Source organism: Mustela nigripes, chromosome 16, assembly GCF_022355385.1.
Source record: "Mustela nigripes isolate SB6536 chromosome 16, MUSNIG.SB6536, whole genome shotgun sequence".
NCBI lineage: Eukaryota > Metazoa > Chordata > Mammalia > Carnivora > Mustelidae > Mustela > Mustela nigripes.
In genome coordinates this window covers 47,057,882-47,076,653 of record NC_081572.1, presented here as the reverse complement: position 1 = coordinate 47,076,653, position 18,772 = coordinate 47,057,882, and the positions used below count along the sequence as shown (strand labels likewise).

General features: G+C 42.1%; 1 protein-coding gene across 3 annotated transcripts in view; it reads left to right on the top strand.

The window, feature by feature from the left end:
- Positions 1-18,772, top strand: part of LOC132003314 (multidrug and toxin extrusion protein 2) — a 66,970-nt gene that overhangs the window by 30,226 nt on the left and 17,972 nt on the right. For all 3 annotated transcript variants that reach the window (XM_059378670.1, XM_059378669.1, XM_059378671.1), the window contains 2 exons: positions 9,091-9,204; positions 10,538-10,605. In XM_059378670.1, the coding sequence (XP_059234653.1) occupies positions 9,091-9,204; positions 10,538-10,605 (182 nt within the window). The remainder of the gene's footprint in view (positions 1-9,090; positions 9,205-10,537; positions 10,606-18,772) is intronic.

Sequence of the window (18,772 nt, the reverse complement as noted above, 5' to 3'; positions counted from 1 at the left end):
TCATCTGTCGCTGGACATCTAGGCTCTTTCCATAGTTTGGCTCTTGTGGACATTGCTGCTATAAATATTGGAGTACAGGTGCCCCTTCAGATCACTACATTTGTGTCTATGGGTTCCCAGTAGTGGAACTGTTGGGTTGTAGGTAGCTCTATTTCAACCTTAGGAGGAACCTCCATACTGTTTTCCAGAGTGGCTGCACCAGCTTGCATTTCCACCAACATTGTAGAAGGGTGCCCCTTTCTCTGCATCCTCGCCAACATCTGTTGTTTCTGCACTTGTTAATTTTAATTATTCTGACTGGTATGAGGTGGTATCTCACTGTGGTTTTGATTTGTAGTTCCCTGATGCCGAGTGATGTCAAGCACTTTTTCTTATGTCTGTTGGCCAATTATTATGTCTCTTTGGAGAAATGTCTATTCATGTCTTTTGCCCATTTCTTGATTAGATTATGTGCTCTTTGGGTGTTGAGTTTGAGAAGTCCTTTATAGGTTTTGAACACTAGCCCTTTATCTGATACGTCATTTACAAATATCTTCTCCCATTCTGTCAGTTGTCTTTTGGTTTTGTCGACTGTTTCCTTTGCTGTACAAAAGGTTTTTATCTGGATAAAGTCTCAACAGTTCATTTTTGCTTTTGCTTCCCTTGCCTTTGGAGACTGTCTGGCAAGAAGTTGTTGTGGCCAAGGTCACAGAGGTTGCTGCCTATGTTCTCCTATAGGATTTTGATGGATTCCTGTCTCCCATTTAGGTCTTTCTTTCATTTTGAGTCTATTTTTATGTATGATGTAAGGAAATGGTCTAGTTCCATTCTTCTGCATGTGGCGGTCCAATTTTCCCAACAACATTTGTTGAAGAGACTGTCCTTTCCATTGGATATTTTTTCCTGCTTTGTTGAAGATTAGTTGACCATAGAGTTGGGGGTCCATTTCTGGACTTTCTTTTCTGTTCCACTGATCTATGTGTCTGTTTTGTGCAAGTACCATACTGTCTTTATGATAACAGCTTTCTAATAGATGCTTGAAGTCCAGAATTGTGATGCCAACAGCTTTGGTTTTCTTTTTCAACATTCTTTTGGCTATTTGGGGGTCTTTTCTTGTTCCATACAAATTTTAGGATTTTTTTGTCCCAGCTCTGTGAAAAAAGTTGATGATATTTTGTTAGGGATTGCACTGAATGTGTAGATTGCTCTAGGGAGCATAGACATTTTAACAATATTTGTTCTTCCAATCCATAAGCATGGAACGTTTTTCTATTTCTTTGTGTCTTCCTCAATTTATTTCATGAGCATTCTGTAGTTTTCTGTGTGCATACCCCTTGCCTCTTTGGTTAGGTTTATTCCTACCTATCTTATGGTTTTGGGTACAATTGTAAATGAGATGGACTGCTTAATTTCTCTTTCTTCTGTCTCATTGTTAGTGTATAGAAATGCGATTAATTTCTGTGTGTTGATTTGATATATCCTGCCACTTTGCTGAATTCCTGTATGAGTGCCAGCAATTTTGAGGTGGAGTCTTCTGGGTTTTCTACACAGAGTATCATGTCATCTGCAACAAATGAGAGTTTGGCTTCTTCTTTGCCAATTCGGATACCTTTTATTTCTTTTTATTGTCTGATTGCTGAGGCTAGGGCTTCTAGTACTATGTTGAATGGCAGTGGTGATAGTGGACAGCGCTGCCATATTCCTGACCTTAGGGAAAAAGCTCTCAGTTTTCCCACATTAAGAATGATATTTGCTGTGGGGTTTTTGTATATGGATTTTATGATATTGAGGTATGTACCTTCCATCCCTACACTTTGAAGAGTTTTGATCAAGGAATGATGCTTTGTCAAAAGTTTTTTAAGCATCTACTGAGAGTATCATATGGTTCTTCTTTCTTTTATTAATGTATTATATGACATTGATTGATCTGTGGATGTTAAGCCAGCATTGCAGCCCAGGAATAAATCCCACTTGGTTGTGGAGAACAATCCTTTTAATGTACTGTTAGATCCTATTGACTACTATTGTGGTGAAAATTTTTGCATCCATGTTCATCAGGGATATTGGTCAGTAATTCTTTTTGATGGGCTCTTTGTCTGGTTTTGGGATCAAGGTAATGCTGGCCTCATAAAAAGAGTTTGGAAGTTTTCCTTCCATTTTGGTTTTTTGAAACAGCTTCAGAAGAATAGGTATTAATTCTTTAAACATTTGGTAGAATTCCCCTGGGAAGCCGTCTGGCCCTGGGCTCTTGTTTATTGGGAGATTTTTGATGACTGCTTCAATTTCCTTGCTGATTATTGGTCTGTTCAGGTTTTCTATTTCTTCCTGGTTCAGTTTTGGTAGTTTATATCATGGATCCATTTCTTCCAGATTATCTAATTTGTTGGTATTTCTTCAGTGTTGGTTGTGATCTCCCCTCTTAAATTCATGATTTTATCTACTTGGCTCCTTTCTCTTTTATTTTTGATAAGTCTGGCCAGGGGTTTATCAATCTTATTAATTCTTTCAAAGAACCAGCTCTTAGTTTTATTGATCTGTTCTACTCTTCTTTTGGTTTCTATTTCATTGGTTTCTGCTCTAATATTAATTATTTCTCTTCTGCTAGGCGTAGGCTTTATTTGTTTTTCTTACTCCCACTCCTTTAGGTGTAAGATTAGGTTGTGTATGTGAGACCTTTCTTGTTTTTTTGGGAAAGGCTTGTAGTGCTATATATGTCCCTCTTAAAAGATCACCTTTGTTGCATACCAAAGGTTTTGAACAGCTATGTTTTCATTTTCATCTTTTTCCATGAATTTTTAAAGTTCTTCTTTAATTTCCTGGTTGACCCATTCATTCTTTAGTAGGATGGTCTTTAGCCTCCATGTATTTGGGTTCTTTCCAACTTTCCTCATGTGATTGAGTTTCAGTTTCAAAGCATTATGGTCCAAAAATATACAGGGAATGAACCTAGTCTTTTGGTACCAGTTGAGACCTGATTTGTCCCAGGATGTGATCTATTCTGGAGAATGTTCCTTGTGTAATAGAGATTAATATGTATTTTGTTGCTTTGGGATGGCATGTTCTTAATATATCTGTGATGTCCATCTGGTCCAGTGTGTCATTCAAAGCTTTTATTTCCTTGTTGATCTTCTGCTTAGATGATCTGTCCATTGCAGAGAGGGGGTTGTTAAAAATCCCCTACTATTATTGTATTATTATTGATTTCTTTAATTTTGTTATTAATGAGCTTATGTAATTGGCTGCTCCCATGTTTGGGGCATAAATATTTACAATGTTAGATCTTCTTGTTGGATAGACCTCATAATTATGACATAGTGTCCTTCCTCACCTCTTATTACAGTCTTTGGTTTAAAATATATTTTGTTTGATATAAGGCTTGCCATCCCAGCTGTCTTTTGATGTCCATTAGCATGATAAAGGGTTTTCTACCTCTTCAACTTCAATCTGGAGGTATCTTTGGGTCTAAAATGAGTCTCTTGCAGACAGCATATAAATGAGTCTTGCCTTTTTTATTCAGTCTGATATCCTGTGTCTTCTGATTGGGGGCATTTAGCCCATTTACATTCAGGATAGATATTGAAAGATATGAATTTAGTGCCATTGTATTGCCTGTAAGGTGACTGTCACTGTGTATTGTCTCTGTTCCTTTCTGGTCTATGTTACTTTTGTGCTCTCTTTTTGCTTTAAAGGATCCCTTTTAATATTTCTTGTAGGGCTGGTTTGGTGACATGAATTCTTTTAGTTTGTCCTGACATTTTTTTTTAAATCACTCCTATTTTGAATGACATTCTAGCTGGGTAAAGTATTCTTGGCTGCATATTTTTCTCATCACCCTGAATATATCATATCCATGGTTTCTGGCCTACCAGGTTTCTGTGGACAGGTCTGCTGCCAATTTAGTATTTCTACCATTGTAGGATACAGATCTTTAGTCCTGAGCTGCTTTCAGGATTTTCTCCTTTTCTCTTGAGATTTATAAGTTTCATTATCATATGTTGGGGTGTTGACCTATTTTTATTGACTTTGAGGGAGGTTCTCTCTGCCTCCTGGATTTTGATGTCCGTTTTCTTCCCCACATTAGGGAAGTCTCCACTATACCTTGTGCCCAGTATATCTTGTGCCCCTTTTTCTCTTTCCTCTTCTGGTATCCCAATTATTCTAATATTGTTTCACTTTATGGTATCACTTAGCTCTCAAATTCTCCCCTTGTTGTTTATCACTCTTTTTCTCAACTTCTTTATTCTCCATTGTTTGGTGTTCTATATCACTAATTCTCTCTTCTGCCTCATTTATCCTAGCAAGAGCCTCCATTTTTTTATTGCATCTCATTGACAATCTTTTTCACTTTTAAAAAATTATTTATTTTTAAAATTTCTTTTCAGTGTTCCAGAATTCATTGCTTATGTACCACATCCAGTGTTCCATGCAATACATGCCCTCCATAATACCCACCACCAGTTAGATTTTAGTTCTTTTACTTCTCCAGAAAGGGTTTCTCTAGTGTCTTCTATGCTTTTTTCAAGCCCAGCTAATATCCTTGTAATCATTATTCCTAACTCTAGTTCCAACATCTTAACTTATGTCCATATTGATTAGGTCCCTTGCAGTCAGTACTGCTTCTTGTTCTCTTTTTTGATAGTCACCTTTTGATACTTCTCCGTCTTGTTGTTCTATCCAGAGAAGAATAGATGAATGATAGAACAAAATGCAAAATGGCAACAATGACCCCAGAAAAATATATGCTAAACAAATCAGAAGATACCTGAAACTGGAGGTCAGGGGAGAAAGAAAAAAAAGAGTATAATTAGACAGATGAGCAGAATAGAGCAATACATTGGATTTTGTGTGTATTTTTTTTTTATTTTAGAAAACTAGACCCCAAAATTGTGAAGAAATAATTGTAAAAGATAAAATTAAATACACTGAAAAGATAGAACTGCAAAGATGAAAATTTTAAAAGCCTTTAACAAAACAAAACAAATGAAGAAACAACAACATAAAAGAGAATATGATCCGACATTAGATTTTGACTATATTTTAGTCTGTTAGAAGAAGTTGCATCCCAAAATTATAAAGAAAGAAAAACTTACATAATGAAGGGATAGAATGTAACTGTAAAAATGAAAATCAAAAAAGATTTTTAAAAGTTGATAAAATAAGAAATTGGTTGAGAAGGAAAGAAAAAGATGAAAGTTGAAAGACTAAGGAATCATGGGGGAAAAACCACAAGTTCTATGTGCTGTATTCCCCTAGCGCTGGAGTTTTGCAATTCTCATTGATCTGTAAACTTAATGGCCGGATGATCTTACTGATTTTCTGGCGGAGGGACCTGTTGTGTGGCATTTCCAGTGTATTTGCCTGAGGTGGACTTGCACCACCCTTGCTAGGGACCGAGCTAAGCAATCTGCTCAGGTTTGCTTTTGGAGCTTTTTTTCCCTGAGCGCTTTCCATACTGCTTTGGGAAGGACAGGAATGAAAATGGTGGCCTCCTAATCTCCAGCCTGGAGGAGCTGAGTGCTCAGGGTCCCATTCTCAGTGCACCCTTGGAGGAAAGCACTCAATCCCTCCCATCTCCCTGGTTTCCGGCTGCTGCTCTGTGCTCACCCAGCCTGCGACCGAGTGTCTCTGACACTCAGCCCTGTTTGGCGTCTCCAAACCTAGCCGATTCCTGCTGTGCGCTCTCACGCTGGGGGTCTCCCCGGATCTGCCACTTGTGGGGTCCTTGCTGGAAGAGCAGTGGCCCAACTGTGCTGTGGATCATGGTTTAAGGTAACCCTGAGCTGAGAGCCCCCACCTTGGCTGTGTCTCTGCAGCCGGCTTCCCCACTCCGATACCTGGGGCTCTGCCACACTTAGACACCCTCAATCCTTCTGTGACCCAGCAGGTCCTGAGACCACACTGTCCCCACGAGGGCTCCACCCCTACTTAGCCTCTGGAGTGATGTCACTCAGTGAAGCAGACTTGTACAAGTTTCAATTTTGTGCTTCCCTGCTCTACTGCTTGCTGGGACCTGGCCCCTCCCCCCATGGTCTATCTTCCTATATGTCACCTCAGATTCACTTCTCCCCACATCATTCCTTCCAGATGGTGGTCGATTTTCTGTTCCTAGAATTTCTGCTCTTCTTGTCTTCAGTCTCCGGTTGAGTTTGCAGGTGTTAAGAATGATTTGATAGCAAATCCTGGGACCTGGAATTCCTGGGACCAGACGAAATTAAGATCTATTCCTCTCCCATCTTCCTCCATTCGTTCTTTTTTTTCTTTTTTTAAAAAAGATTTTATTTATTTATTTGAGAGAGAGAAAATGAGAGCGAGAGAGAGCATGAGAAGAGGGCAGGTCAGACAGAGAAGCGGACTCCCCACCAAACAGGGAGCCCGATGCAGGACTCAATCCTGGGACTTTAGGATCATGACCTGAGCTGAAGGCAGTCGCCCAACCAACTGAACCACCCAGGCACCCCTCCATTCGTTCTTGATGTTGTTTTCCCCTCAAGCCTTCTCCTCCAAATTTGGGGGTGGGGTGGGGTCCTAGGCCCTCTCTTCCCTTGGAACCCAGTAAGGTGAGTGGCAAGATGGCTCTTGGTACCTTTCTTTGTTCTTATGATACAAGAATTCCTCAGTGTTTTTCAGTGCCTTCTTCCCCTCCCCCTTCTTCCCCTCTCCTACCCTGGACCTTAGATCTGAAGCACTGAGTTTCTCACACTCAATTCATGGTGCACGGATGTCGTGTCTTATAGGGCTCCTCTCTGTTTTAGACTGTTTCTCCCTCCATTTCGTAATTCGTATCCTCCTCCCTCAGGGCTCCCTCTCTGTGCTTTGTATATGTCTTCATTTGCATCTTTGAAAACTGCAAATTGGTTTTATTGTTTTTGGCCCACATATATGTTTATACTTGCCTAATAGTATTATAGTTCAGATTTCTCCCCCATCCCCATAATTTTTTTTCACTTGCTACAGAGATTGGCAAACAGCCTCATGGACCCGATCCAGCTGCAGCTTGTTTCTGTAACCAAAGTTTGACTGGAACACAGCCATGCCTAATCACTTGCACGTTGCCAGTGGCTGTTTCCTTGCTGCTACAGTGGCACAGATTGTCTGGCCAGCAATGTTGAAAATATTTACTATTTGGCCCTTTACAGAAGAAGTTTATTGACCTTTCTGATTTAGCACGATATTGTGTTGTTTTGTTTTAAGTCGTACTGAAACATACATAACCTAAAATATACCATCTTCTTTGAAGGGTGTAGTTAAGTAGTGTGAAAGCACATTCACTCTGTACGACCACCACCACCAGCATCCATCTCCAGAACTTTTTTAATCCCACAAAACTGGAACTCTGTCCCCATTAAAGAGAAACTCCTATTCCCCCTCCTTCCATCCCGGAGCAACCACCGTTCCATCATTCTGCTATCTGTTTCCGGTTTGACTTCTTTAGATATCTCACAGAAGTGGAATCGTATACAGTATTTGTCTTTTTGCGTCTTAGCATAGTGTCCTCAGGGTTCATCCCTGTTGCAGCACCTGTCAGGCCCTCCTTCCCCTTTTTTTTTTTTTTAAGATTTTATTTATTTATTTGACAGACAGAGATCACAAGTAGGCAGAGAGGCAGGCAGAGAGAGAGCAGGGGGAAGTATGCTTCCCGCTGAGCAGAGAGCCCGATGTGGGGCTTGATCCCAAGACCCCGGGATCATGACCTGAGCCAGAGGCAGAGGCTTTAACCCACTGAGCCACCCAGGCGGCACCCCGGCCCTCCTTCCTTTTTAAGGCGGAATCATACTCAGTTGTTATGTCTGTGTTGCATTCTGCGTATCCACTCATCTGTCGGTGGACATTTGGGTCACATCCACCTCTTGGCTCTTGGGAATAATGCTGCTGTGACCACAGGTGTGCAGACAGTTCCTGGAGGTCATGCTTTCAGTTATTTCTATGTATATTCAGAGGTGATATTCTAGATCATAGGATACTTTTATTTTTAATATTTTGAGGAACCGCCACACTACTTTTCCACAGTAGCTGCCCCATTTTAGATTCCCCCCAATAGCGCACAAGGGTTACAATTGATCCTCACCAAGAGGTGTTATTTTCTGTTTCTTTCTATTTTTTTTTTTTTAAGATTTTATTTATTTATTTGACAGAGAGATCACAAGGAGGCAGAGAGACAGGTGGCGGGGCGGGGAGCAGGCTTCCTGCTGAGCAGAGAGCCCAATGCGGGGCTTGATCCCAGGACCCTGAGATCATGACCTGAGCTGAAGGCAGAGGCTTAACCCACTGAGCCACTCAGGTGCCCCTTCTGTTTCTTTTTTAAAGAAGCCATTCTAATGGGTGAGGTACCATCTTATTACTGTAATTTTGATCTTCATTTCCCGAATGGTTAGTGATGTTGAACATTCTTCCATGTGCTTGTTGGCTGTTTGCATATCTTCTTTGGAGAAATGTCTGTGCAAGTCCTTTGCTCATTTTTTAGTTAGATTGTTTTGTCGTTTTTTGTATATTCTGCTTATCTTGATATCTCCATATCCTTACCAGATACATGATTTGCAAATATTTTTTCCTGTTCCACAGGCTGTCAGATTCTGTTCTGGTGACTGTGTCCTTGGATATACAGAAGTTTTAAATTTTGATGTAGTTGGGAGGTTCTGTTTTTACATTATTTGCCCATGGGCAGTCTATTTTCAGATCTAACCATATTGCCATATACAGATCTGGTGTTCTGCTTTTAACCGTAATATGCATTGATCAGAGTCTGCTTCTCTAGCTTCCTAGTGATGATCTCCTCGATGCCCCCAGTAGCCTACACCCACACCCTGCCTCAGTGAACAGCCTACATCTGTTCTCACAGAGCTCTATCAAAGGGTCTCTACCATTTATACCCAGGCATGAAATTTGCGGATGGGAGGGCATATACATAATTTAGTTTCACTAAGTATTGTCAGCCTTGTCCCCACCATCTCAAACTCTGGTCTTGTTTGACATCTTTAAAATGTATTATTTTTCTGGATGATTGTGGTTGCAGTCTCTGGCCATTTGGAGGAGGAGGAGGTGTGTGAAACAGAATTGTTGGTATCAGAGACTGCTGCAAAGTAAAAGCCGTTTCCTTTCTTCCCTGTTCTCCAGGTTGGACTTGGGACTGTTTCCAAGAATGGGGCTCCTACATCCAGCTGGCTATTCCCAGTATGTTCATGGTGTGCATTGAGTGGTGGACCTTTGAGATTGGAACCTTCCTCGCAGGTTTGTCAATGGTCCAGCAGAAATCTGAGAGCAGCCTGGCCGCCCTTGTCTCCAGGGCTTCTCAAGAGCCATGGGCCTTACTCCCCCTTCTTTCCCATTGTGTCAGATGTTCTTGGAAGTTTCAACATAGGTTTAAATCCTTGTCCAGCTGTAACCATATTCAAGTTGAGTGGGGCTTTTAGCTCTGCCCCCTGCCCTTTACTTTAAGGATTCGGAAAGGGAGGCCCCAATTAAAAGGTTTGGCAAGGTCATGGAGAGGAGGAGCAGAAACCCCAGTCTGGGTCTCCTGACTCAGACCCTCCGCTTCCACTGACTTTTGCTAGAGATCATGCAAGTTTTTAAGCCATTTACAAACACAGAGTTCCTCATTTGGCTGTTTTTTCTTTTTTTAAAAAAAAATTTTTTTTAAAAGATTTTATTTATTTATTTGACAGACAGAGATCACAGGTAGACAGAGAGGCAGGCAGAGAGAGAGAGGAGGAAGCAGGCTCTCCGCTGAGCAGAGAGCCCGTTGCAGGGCTCGATCCCAGAACCCTGGGATCATGACCTGAGCCGAAGGCAGAGGCTTTAACCCACTGAGCCACCCAGGCGCCCCTTTGCTGTGTTTTCAATGTGATCTTTGTTTCTATCAGAGATCTGATAATTTGGTCATAAGTTTTCACCTTAGCCATCTTACTGCTAGTAAGGCAATAGAGGAAATAATAGAGACAAAGGATCTGGGGACAGTTGAATATTCCTGTCATCCCGCCATGCTCTATACAGAGTTCCGCTGCATTCTGTCTTTCCCCTCCCATACTGTGACCCTATGGCTCCCAGGAATGACCTGCAACCCCAGGAGTCTTGTTGTTTTCTACTCTAAACCTGACGTTTTGTTCCTCGGTGGAGCAGGGGCCTGTAGATTGAACCTGTATTAGGTCTTAGCCACCCCAATGCTTGGAATCGTCCTGGGAGCAGACATCTGGGGCTCTCCTCAGCATGCATAGTGAATTGTGCCACTGGGTTATGCTTCTGGGCCCAATCCTGGCTTCTTTTTAAATTCTTTTTTTTTAAAGATTCATGTATTTATTTGAGGGAGAAAAAGAGAGCATGCACATGAGTTGGGGGAAAGGGCCAATGGAGAGAACCTTCAAGCAGACTCCCGTGACGCTCAGTGTCTCAACCCATGAGATCATGACCTGAGCTGAAACCAAGAGGTGGACCCTTAACCGACTGAGCCACCCAGGCACCCTCTCGATTCTTCTAAATTAAGATCTATTCTAGTTTCCTAAGGAAAATGTTTGTTTTAACCCACCTTCTAAGTTGTGTTTTGTATGTGTCTGTGCCTATATTTCAGGTCTGATTAGTGTGACAGAGCTTGGGGCCCAGGCCATCATTTACGAACTGGCTTCTGCAGCCTACATGGTAAGACCTTCAGGGTGAGACCTGGCACTTTCTCTGCATAAACTCTGCTGGGCCATTGTCACTGCCTTCATTCAGCCCTCCATGCCATGCTCCAGGGAGAGAGGAGACAGACAGACAGCAGGGGAGGGAGCACAGCATACCTGGGGGAACATGGAGTTTGGAGCCAGACATTGGGTTTGAGTCCTGCTGTGCTGTTCCCTAACTGTGCACCTGTGGATTCATTACTTAACCTTTCCAAGCTTCACTTTTCTCATCTACAAAATGGGAAAAACAGTATGTATGTAGCAGGTGAAGACTGAATAGGATAGAAAATGTGTTAAAGTACTTAGCACAGTGCCTGGCATGTCTATTCAACAATTAGGGAGTTGGTGCTAGGACCTGATGGAGAGGGGGACAAAGACAGTCCCTGCCCTCTCGTGGCCTGTGGTTTGGCAGGGAGACAGAGATAAAGAAGTAAACAGGTACACAAGAACATTACAAACATAGATGACACATCCCTTAGAGGAAGCAAAAAAAAAAAAAAAAAAAAAAGGTCTGAGATGCATAAAAATAGAGATGGATACCTTTTTAGGGAGGACAATCAGAAACCATTTTTCTGAGTTACTTGGTAAGCTGAGACTGGAATGGGGAGTGGGAGGCAGCCCGGGAAGCCAGAGGCTAAGAGCTGACTGCACGGCTCCCCAGTGGAAGAGAGCACGTGGCATGTTCCGGGACTCAAAACAGGAACCTGGGCTAATGAGGAAGGAAGGGTGTGACACATAGAAGGTGGCTTAAGGGAGCACAGGTGGTTGGGCAGGTCTGGAGCAGGCTACTGGAATCATCTAGGTGAGCACATAGGATGCTGCTGGTGGACCGGGAGAAAAGTGAGTTAGTTGTGTTGTAGGGCAGAGGACATGACCAGGGTTTGGATGTGGAAGTCAAGGCAATAAGTAAGAATAATCACAAACCACCCCCGAGTTTTTGGCTTGGATAACTGTGTCTTGTACTTCTTGATTCTTTTGGAATATTCCAAACCTGTACAGATACTCCTCTTTGTTTGTTTGTTTGATTCTTTTATTTTTTTTAAAGTTCAACAAACACCATCTGGGATTATGGGCCATTTTTGTTTCCATGTATTTTTTTTTTTAAAGATTTTATTTATTTATTTGACAGACAGAGATCACAAGTAGGTGGAGAGGCAGGCAGAGAGAGACAGGGGGAAGCAGGCTCCCTGCCGAGCAGAGAGCCCGATGCGGAACTCGATCCCAGGACCCTGGGATCATAACCTGAGCCGAAGACAGAGGTTTTAACCCACTGAGCCACCCAGGTGCCCCACCATGTATTTTTTCTTTTTATTCTTAAAAATGAAAACTTTTTTTTTTTTTTAGTGGGGATTGATGACGTTGTTTACGAATACAAATGGAGAGTGTCTAGGAGAAAACTGCAAGATGTAGAAGTCAGGAATAGGACAACCCAGCCAAAAGGGAGGGCAGGCCAGTTGGAATGAAGGAAATCAGGAGAATGTGTCATATAGGAGGCAGGTGATAAAGAACCATTCACAGACGGAATGACAATTGGGTGGGGGCTCCTGGGAGGGGCTCCGCATTAGGTGAGGATGGAAATTGTCCGTTAGATTTCACGTCATCGGAGACCTTTGGGGGAAGCGAGAGCCATGGCGAAGGAGCAGAGGCTGCTGAGGTACAGTTGTGTCTGGAGGTTTGGTAGTTGATGGTGGAAAATGATCCCATCAAGGGAGGGTTTTGGTGTTGCTTCTTTATTTTCATGGGGCTGCTAGAGCTTGTGATAGCTAAGTGGTCAACAGTACTACCTTCTACATTTGTCCTCTTCAGATCTTCTGTTTTTCTACCTGCTCTGTCATAGCCTTCCTTTGGTTTTTTTTTTTTTTTTTATTTTTAATTGTGCTAAAACCCACATAATATAAAATATACCGTCTTTTAAAAATTAATTTATTTGAGGGAGGGTGCACAAGAGAGAGCACAAGCAGGGGTGTCGGGGGGGCAGGGTAGAGGCAAAGGGGGAAGCAGATACCCCGCTGAGCATGGAGCCTGATGCCCGAGCTCAATCCCAGGACCTGGATCATGAGCTGAGGTGAAGGCAGATGCTTAGTGACTGAGTCACCCAGGTGCCCCCAAATTTAGAATCTTAACCAATTTTAACTGTGCAATTTATTTCTGTTAACATTTTTGAGCTGCCAAGCTCCAGAGCCTTTTTGTTCCATAAAACTCTAAATTCTACCCATTCCACAGTTACCTGCTCCCCCTGCCCTCAGCCTCTAGCAACCACTGTTCTGCTTTCTGTTTCTTGTCACAGGCTTTCCTTTGTTAGAGGCAGTAAGCCAATAATTCTTCATTATTTCCTATGGGAAAAAAACAAGTCCCCACAGGGGTGAACATCCAGTCAAAATCACAAAATACAAAGAAATAATCCACCGTGAGCAAAAGTTTGGACAGATACAACAAACAGAAAAATTAGAGTTCAGAGCTTGAGATGATGAAGTAATAATTGGGGAATAGAAAAGTACGTTTAAAATCGTTCAACATAAAAAAAAAGATTTGGAATAGTTAACATTTTGGAATAAAATAAAACATGGTTAACTAAAATCGTTCAACATAAAAGGAGGAGCTGAAATGAAAAAAGCAATATTTGGGAAAGAACCAGATAGGATTTTTAAAATTACAAATTATAGCCATACAAATGTAATACTCGATGGGATGAACAGAGAAGTTAAAGCTGGAAAATCAAATAATGAACTTGACCAGTTGGTGGAAATTCCAGAATAAAACAAAGACATGTAAGCAGATGGAAATTAGATACAAAGACCAACCCTTGCATATGTGATCAGATGATTTTTGCCAAAGATGCCACAACCATTCAATGGGGAAAGGACAGTTTTTCAGTAATGGGTACTGGGAAACTGGGTATCCATCTACATGAGAAAGAATGAAGTTGCAGTCTCATTACCTCACACCATATACACGGATTAACTCAAAGCGGATCACAGACCTAAATGTAAGCCCTAAACAGTAAAACTTTTAGAAGAAGATACAAGGCAGAAGCTTCATGACATTGGATTTGGCAATGATTTCTTACACATGACACCAAAGGCACAGGCAACAAAAGAAAAAAACAGGCAAGCTGGACTTCATGAAAATTGAAAAACGATGTGCATCCAAAGATAACATCCACAGAGGAGAGAGGCAGCCCACAGAATGGGAGAAAATATTCACAAATCCTATGGATAAGAGATTATTATCCAGAATATAGACAGAACTCCTAAACCTCAGTAGCAAAAAAAACAAACAACCGATTAAAAAGTGGGCCAAGGACTTGAATAGATATTTCTGGAAGGAAGATGTACAATAAACACATGAAAAAATGCCCAACATCAATAATCATTAGGAAATACTTACAAAAAACTACATTCGGATACTGTCTCATACCCATGAGGGCTACTATTTAAAAACAAAAAACAAAAAACAAAGAAACTAATAGGGCTTGCTCAGGGGACGGAAGAATTGGGACCCTTGTGTGCCATTGGTAGGAACGTAAAATGGTGTATACCACTATGGGAAGAAAACGTGGCAGTTCTTCAAAAAATTAAATGTATCCTATGATCCTGCAATGTCACTTTGGGGTACACAGAAAAAGAAAGCAAGATCTCCAGAAGCTAGCTGCACACCCATGGACACAGCAGCATTATTCCCATGAGCCAAGGGTCGAAGTGACCCAGATGTCCACGACAGATGAATGGATACGCAGAACACGATATAGACATACATCGCCCCACTCAGGAGGGGCGCCTGGGTGGCTCAGTGGGTTTAGCCGCTGCCTTCCGCTCAGGTCATGATCTCAGGGTCCTGAGATTGAGTCCCGCATTGGGCTCTCTGCTCGGCAGGGAGCCTGCTTCCCTCTCACTCTCTCTGCCTGCCTCTCTGCCTACTTGTGATCTCTCTCTGTCAAAATAAATAAAATCTTAAAAAAATTTAAAACGGAAGGAGGGTCTGACATCTGCTACAACGTGGATGAATCCTGAGTACACTATGCTAAGGGAAACAAGCTAGTCCCCAAAAGACAAAATTCAGACAAATTTATTTAATACTACAGTATTCTCTCTGTCAAATAAATAAAATCTTTTAAAAAATGTTTTATTATAAAACCAATTCATACTTAAGCAGCACCTAATGTGCTCACATAGTTTTGGGTGTCACAAACTAAAAATACATTTGCTTCCTCCTTTTGAGGCCAGTTCCCCAGGGGTGGCCACTTGAGAATCCTTGCTGGTTTTATTTCAGATGATTGAGCCGAGAGCTTTATTCCTACATTTCCCATCACCGCTGACTCCCTGTTAGGACGAGGATTGCCACTCACTTTCCACAACATCTCCCTCTACCTTGAGGTGCTGGTTATTTCTGCTTCTCTTAGTGGTTACTGTTGTGACCCACAATGGTAAAGATAGACCTCTATTCCCTGATCCCACACCTTCGTAGACACCTGGAACTTAACCTCCGAGATGAGGAACGTTGTGTCCTTGTTTCTTTACATCTTTCTTCCCGGTTTCCTCCCAAATCCAATAAGATATTAACAACAGCCACATGATGTGGGCCAGGCACTATTCCAGACACTTCGCAGAGTAGCCCATGGGGTCCTGTGTGAGGGATTTCCTGCTATTTCCCACCGACCTCCCAGCAGAGGAACTGGGATCCAGAGACGGGGATTGGCCCAAGTTCAGGGAAGCAACTGGCTGAGATCGGATCCCAGAGGCCTCCCTTCAGAGTTCAAGTTCTTCTTCTTTTTTTTTTTTTCTTTTTAGGATTTTATTTATTTGACAGAGATCTCAGGTAGGCAGAGAGGCAGGCAGAGAGAGAGGGGAAAGCAGGCTCCCTGCTGAGCAGAGAGTCTGATGCGGGACTCAATCTCAGGACCCTGAGCCGAAGGCAGCAGCTTAACCCACTAAGCTACTCAGGCGCCTGGAAAGTTCAAGTTCTTAATCATGGTGTCATACTGCCTCTCAGCTGTCCTTGTCTTTATTTTGTAAAGGCTATAACCTTTGAATTGTGTTCGCTAATCACTGTCGTCTCGTTCATGTTTTAGAGCATGTCTGAAAATCTGGAAACCACGTAACACTAGTGACCAGATGGTATCAGGAGTTTTTGGTGTAGAATTATGTGCAGACCCAAGTGATAGTGTGCTCTGGATGGGAAGGAAATATCCCAGTACATACCAGATTCCCATTGGAAAGAGACTGGTATAAGTGAAAGGTGATGTGTGTTATTTTTTTCTTGCTTTCATCAGTTTATCAAAATCATGTATTCTAGCTTGCTTCCTATTTACAGTATGACTTTTCTCTACGGCCCTTTGTTAAGTTTTGGAGGACTTTTCATAGGGTTTCTTTATTTCTTGTTGTCAGCAGAGTATAGCCTCACTAAGGCCACACAGTGTTTGACTGGACTGTTGGGTGTGATTCCCTTTTATTCTTGAAGGTTTTAGAGCTCTTTGATTCCCTGGTTTAATTTGTATCCCTGAGTTCTAGACTTCTTCCTGGGGTGCCCCACGGCTGTCATGCCATAATTATTTCTCACTGGCCTCATGAATTAAATCGACAGTTTCTGGGATCTTGCTTCTTCTATTTTATTATATTCCTTTAGAAAAATATTCGGGTTATCAGGGCACCTGAGTGCCTCAGTTTAAACGTCTGACTCTTGATTTCAGCTGAGGTCATAATCACAGGGTGGTGACATCAGACCCCACATGGGGCTCTACCCTGAGCACGGGTCCTACTCAGGATTCTCTCTTTCCCTCTCCCACTGCCTCACCCCACCCTCTTAAAAAATTTGGATTATTAGTCAAAAACTTTTCCCTAAGATTATATGGAAGGTAAGCTGTGAGCCATGCATGTTGGAAAGAACCTTTATTTTCCCCGTATATGTGTTCAGTAACTTGGCTGAGTATAGATTTGTAGGTTCAAAGCAAGCTTTCCTCAGAATTTTTAAGATATTACTGTGTGTTTATCTGGCATTGAGTTCCTAGTGTGAAGTCCGATATTAATCTGGTTCTTATTCCTTTGTGATGACATGGTTTTTCTCTTTGAAAGTTATCACATTTATTTTCTTTGTCCATGCACTTTGTGAACTTTCGCAAGTATGCTTTTCTGTGAAGGTACTACTTTGCTTATCCTGCTTCTGGGGGCTTGGTATATCCTTTCTGACTGAAGACTTCTGTTTTCCCCTTACTCTGAGAAGTTTTTAAAAATATTATTCCTTCCCCCTTTTCTGTACCTTTTTTCTATTCTTGTTAATTTCCACTTAGGTGGAGGTTGACCTCTAGTATTGAACTTGGGTATTTTTTTTTTTCATCCATTAAAAAAGAACTTTGTGTTTTTGCTATTAAATGTTTTCACTTTTGTTTTTAATTTCCAATATCCCTTTCTTTTTCTCTTATGGTCCCTTCTTTCTGGGAACCTGTTCTTGTTTTATGCTGCATTATCTGTTAGAAATCTTAGGGTACTAAGTTGAACGATCAAACATTCTCTTCCATGCTTTCAATCACCTCATTGTTACCTCTTAGCTCAGTTGGCCTTTTATTTATCTTGGTTTTGGGGGGGATATGTTCTTTGGTTTTCCCCAAAGATCCCTTGATCTTTATTGGTCCCTCTGTATTGACGAAAGAATGAACACATTGATTTATAAAATAAATGGCTGGCATGGCTTTTCTGACCTTTTCGTTTGGGAATTTTTCTCCAACAGACCTTTCCCCTGAGTGGGAAGCACCCGGAGGAAGCCTAGCACAAAGCTGGTATCTGTCAAGTGACACCTTCATTTTAGGGTTTGTGGGTGAGGAACAGGGAGCGGGCAGTCTGCCCTCCTCATCCACAGCTCCTCGGTACCGTCCTCAAGACAGAATCCAAGAAGGGCTTGGTTCTGAGGTGCTCACACCACACAGGGAGCTAACCACCACCCCCAACTTGGCTTTTCTATGTTAGCCTAGTCTGTCTGTCTGCAGTGAGTCTAAGGGAGGATGAGGCAGGCAGTGGGGTCTGACTCTGCTGTTTGCAGCGAGCCCCCCTGAGCAGTGCTCACTGCTGCCTTGCGGATGGACTTGAAGTTTCAAGCCTCCTTAGGCTGTGTGGGGAAGAGCGGGCAGGCCTCTGCCTGTTCATCTTCTGGACTGTGGCTTCCTGTGGTTCTACCCCAGGGTTATGACATGTGCCTTCTGTCTTCCAGAAGCCGGTCTGCTCTCTTATTCTCGGTGATGTGAATGAACGTCTTTTCTGTTTAGCGTCTTTACTGGTACTTTATTTTATTTTTTAAAGATTTTACTTATTTATTTGACAGACAGAGATCACAAGTAGGCAGAGAGGCAGGCAGAGAGAGGGGGAGGGAAGCAGGTTCCCTGCTGACCAGAGAGCACAATGCGGGGCTCGATCCCAGGACCCTGAGATCATGACCTGAGCGGAAGGCAGAGGCTTAACCCACTGAGCCACTCAGGTGCCCCTTTATTGGTATTTTAACAGTACTGGGGAGCCAAGACAGTTAAGGATGAAAGACAGTCACTCATCTTGAACCGGAGGATATTAGGCATATTCTGACATGCAAGTCTTATAATGTTTGTGGGTTTTTTGTTTTGTTTTGTTTTTACCAATTCAAGCTGGCTTCTCCAAACAGTGACAATAACTTACAGGTTATTGCTGTGAGGATGCTTGCTGGGAGGATGCTGTTTCTAGTGGGAATGAGAGGTTAAATATGATGCCTAAATTTTCAGCAGACATGACAGCTAAAACCCATTTTCTATACAACCAACACTACTTGAACAGCTCCTGAGGGCATCACTGTGTTAGAGTAATAATACGAAGTCAAAAGGATGACCCTGAAGGTTGAATAATGGTCTGTTCAAGAAGCAAGGAAGCTTATAGCTTCAGATTGCCATTATGAATGATGGAAAGTAAAATTTTGGTATTTTGAAGGGACATTGGTCAGTGTCCCAGATAATTAGCTGTTTGGGCTGTTGGAGGTGATGGACTCACCGAGTCCGAGTCTGTCAGCATTGATCAGTTCCTATAGTGTGCCAGGCCTTGTTCTAAGTGCTTTTTCACAGGGTTCATTCGATTTTTACAGATTATTTATTTGTACTACATTAAGTCTTCTCTTGTTGAATGTAGCTAGATTGAATT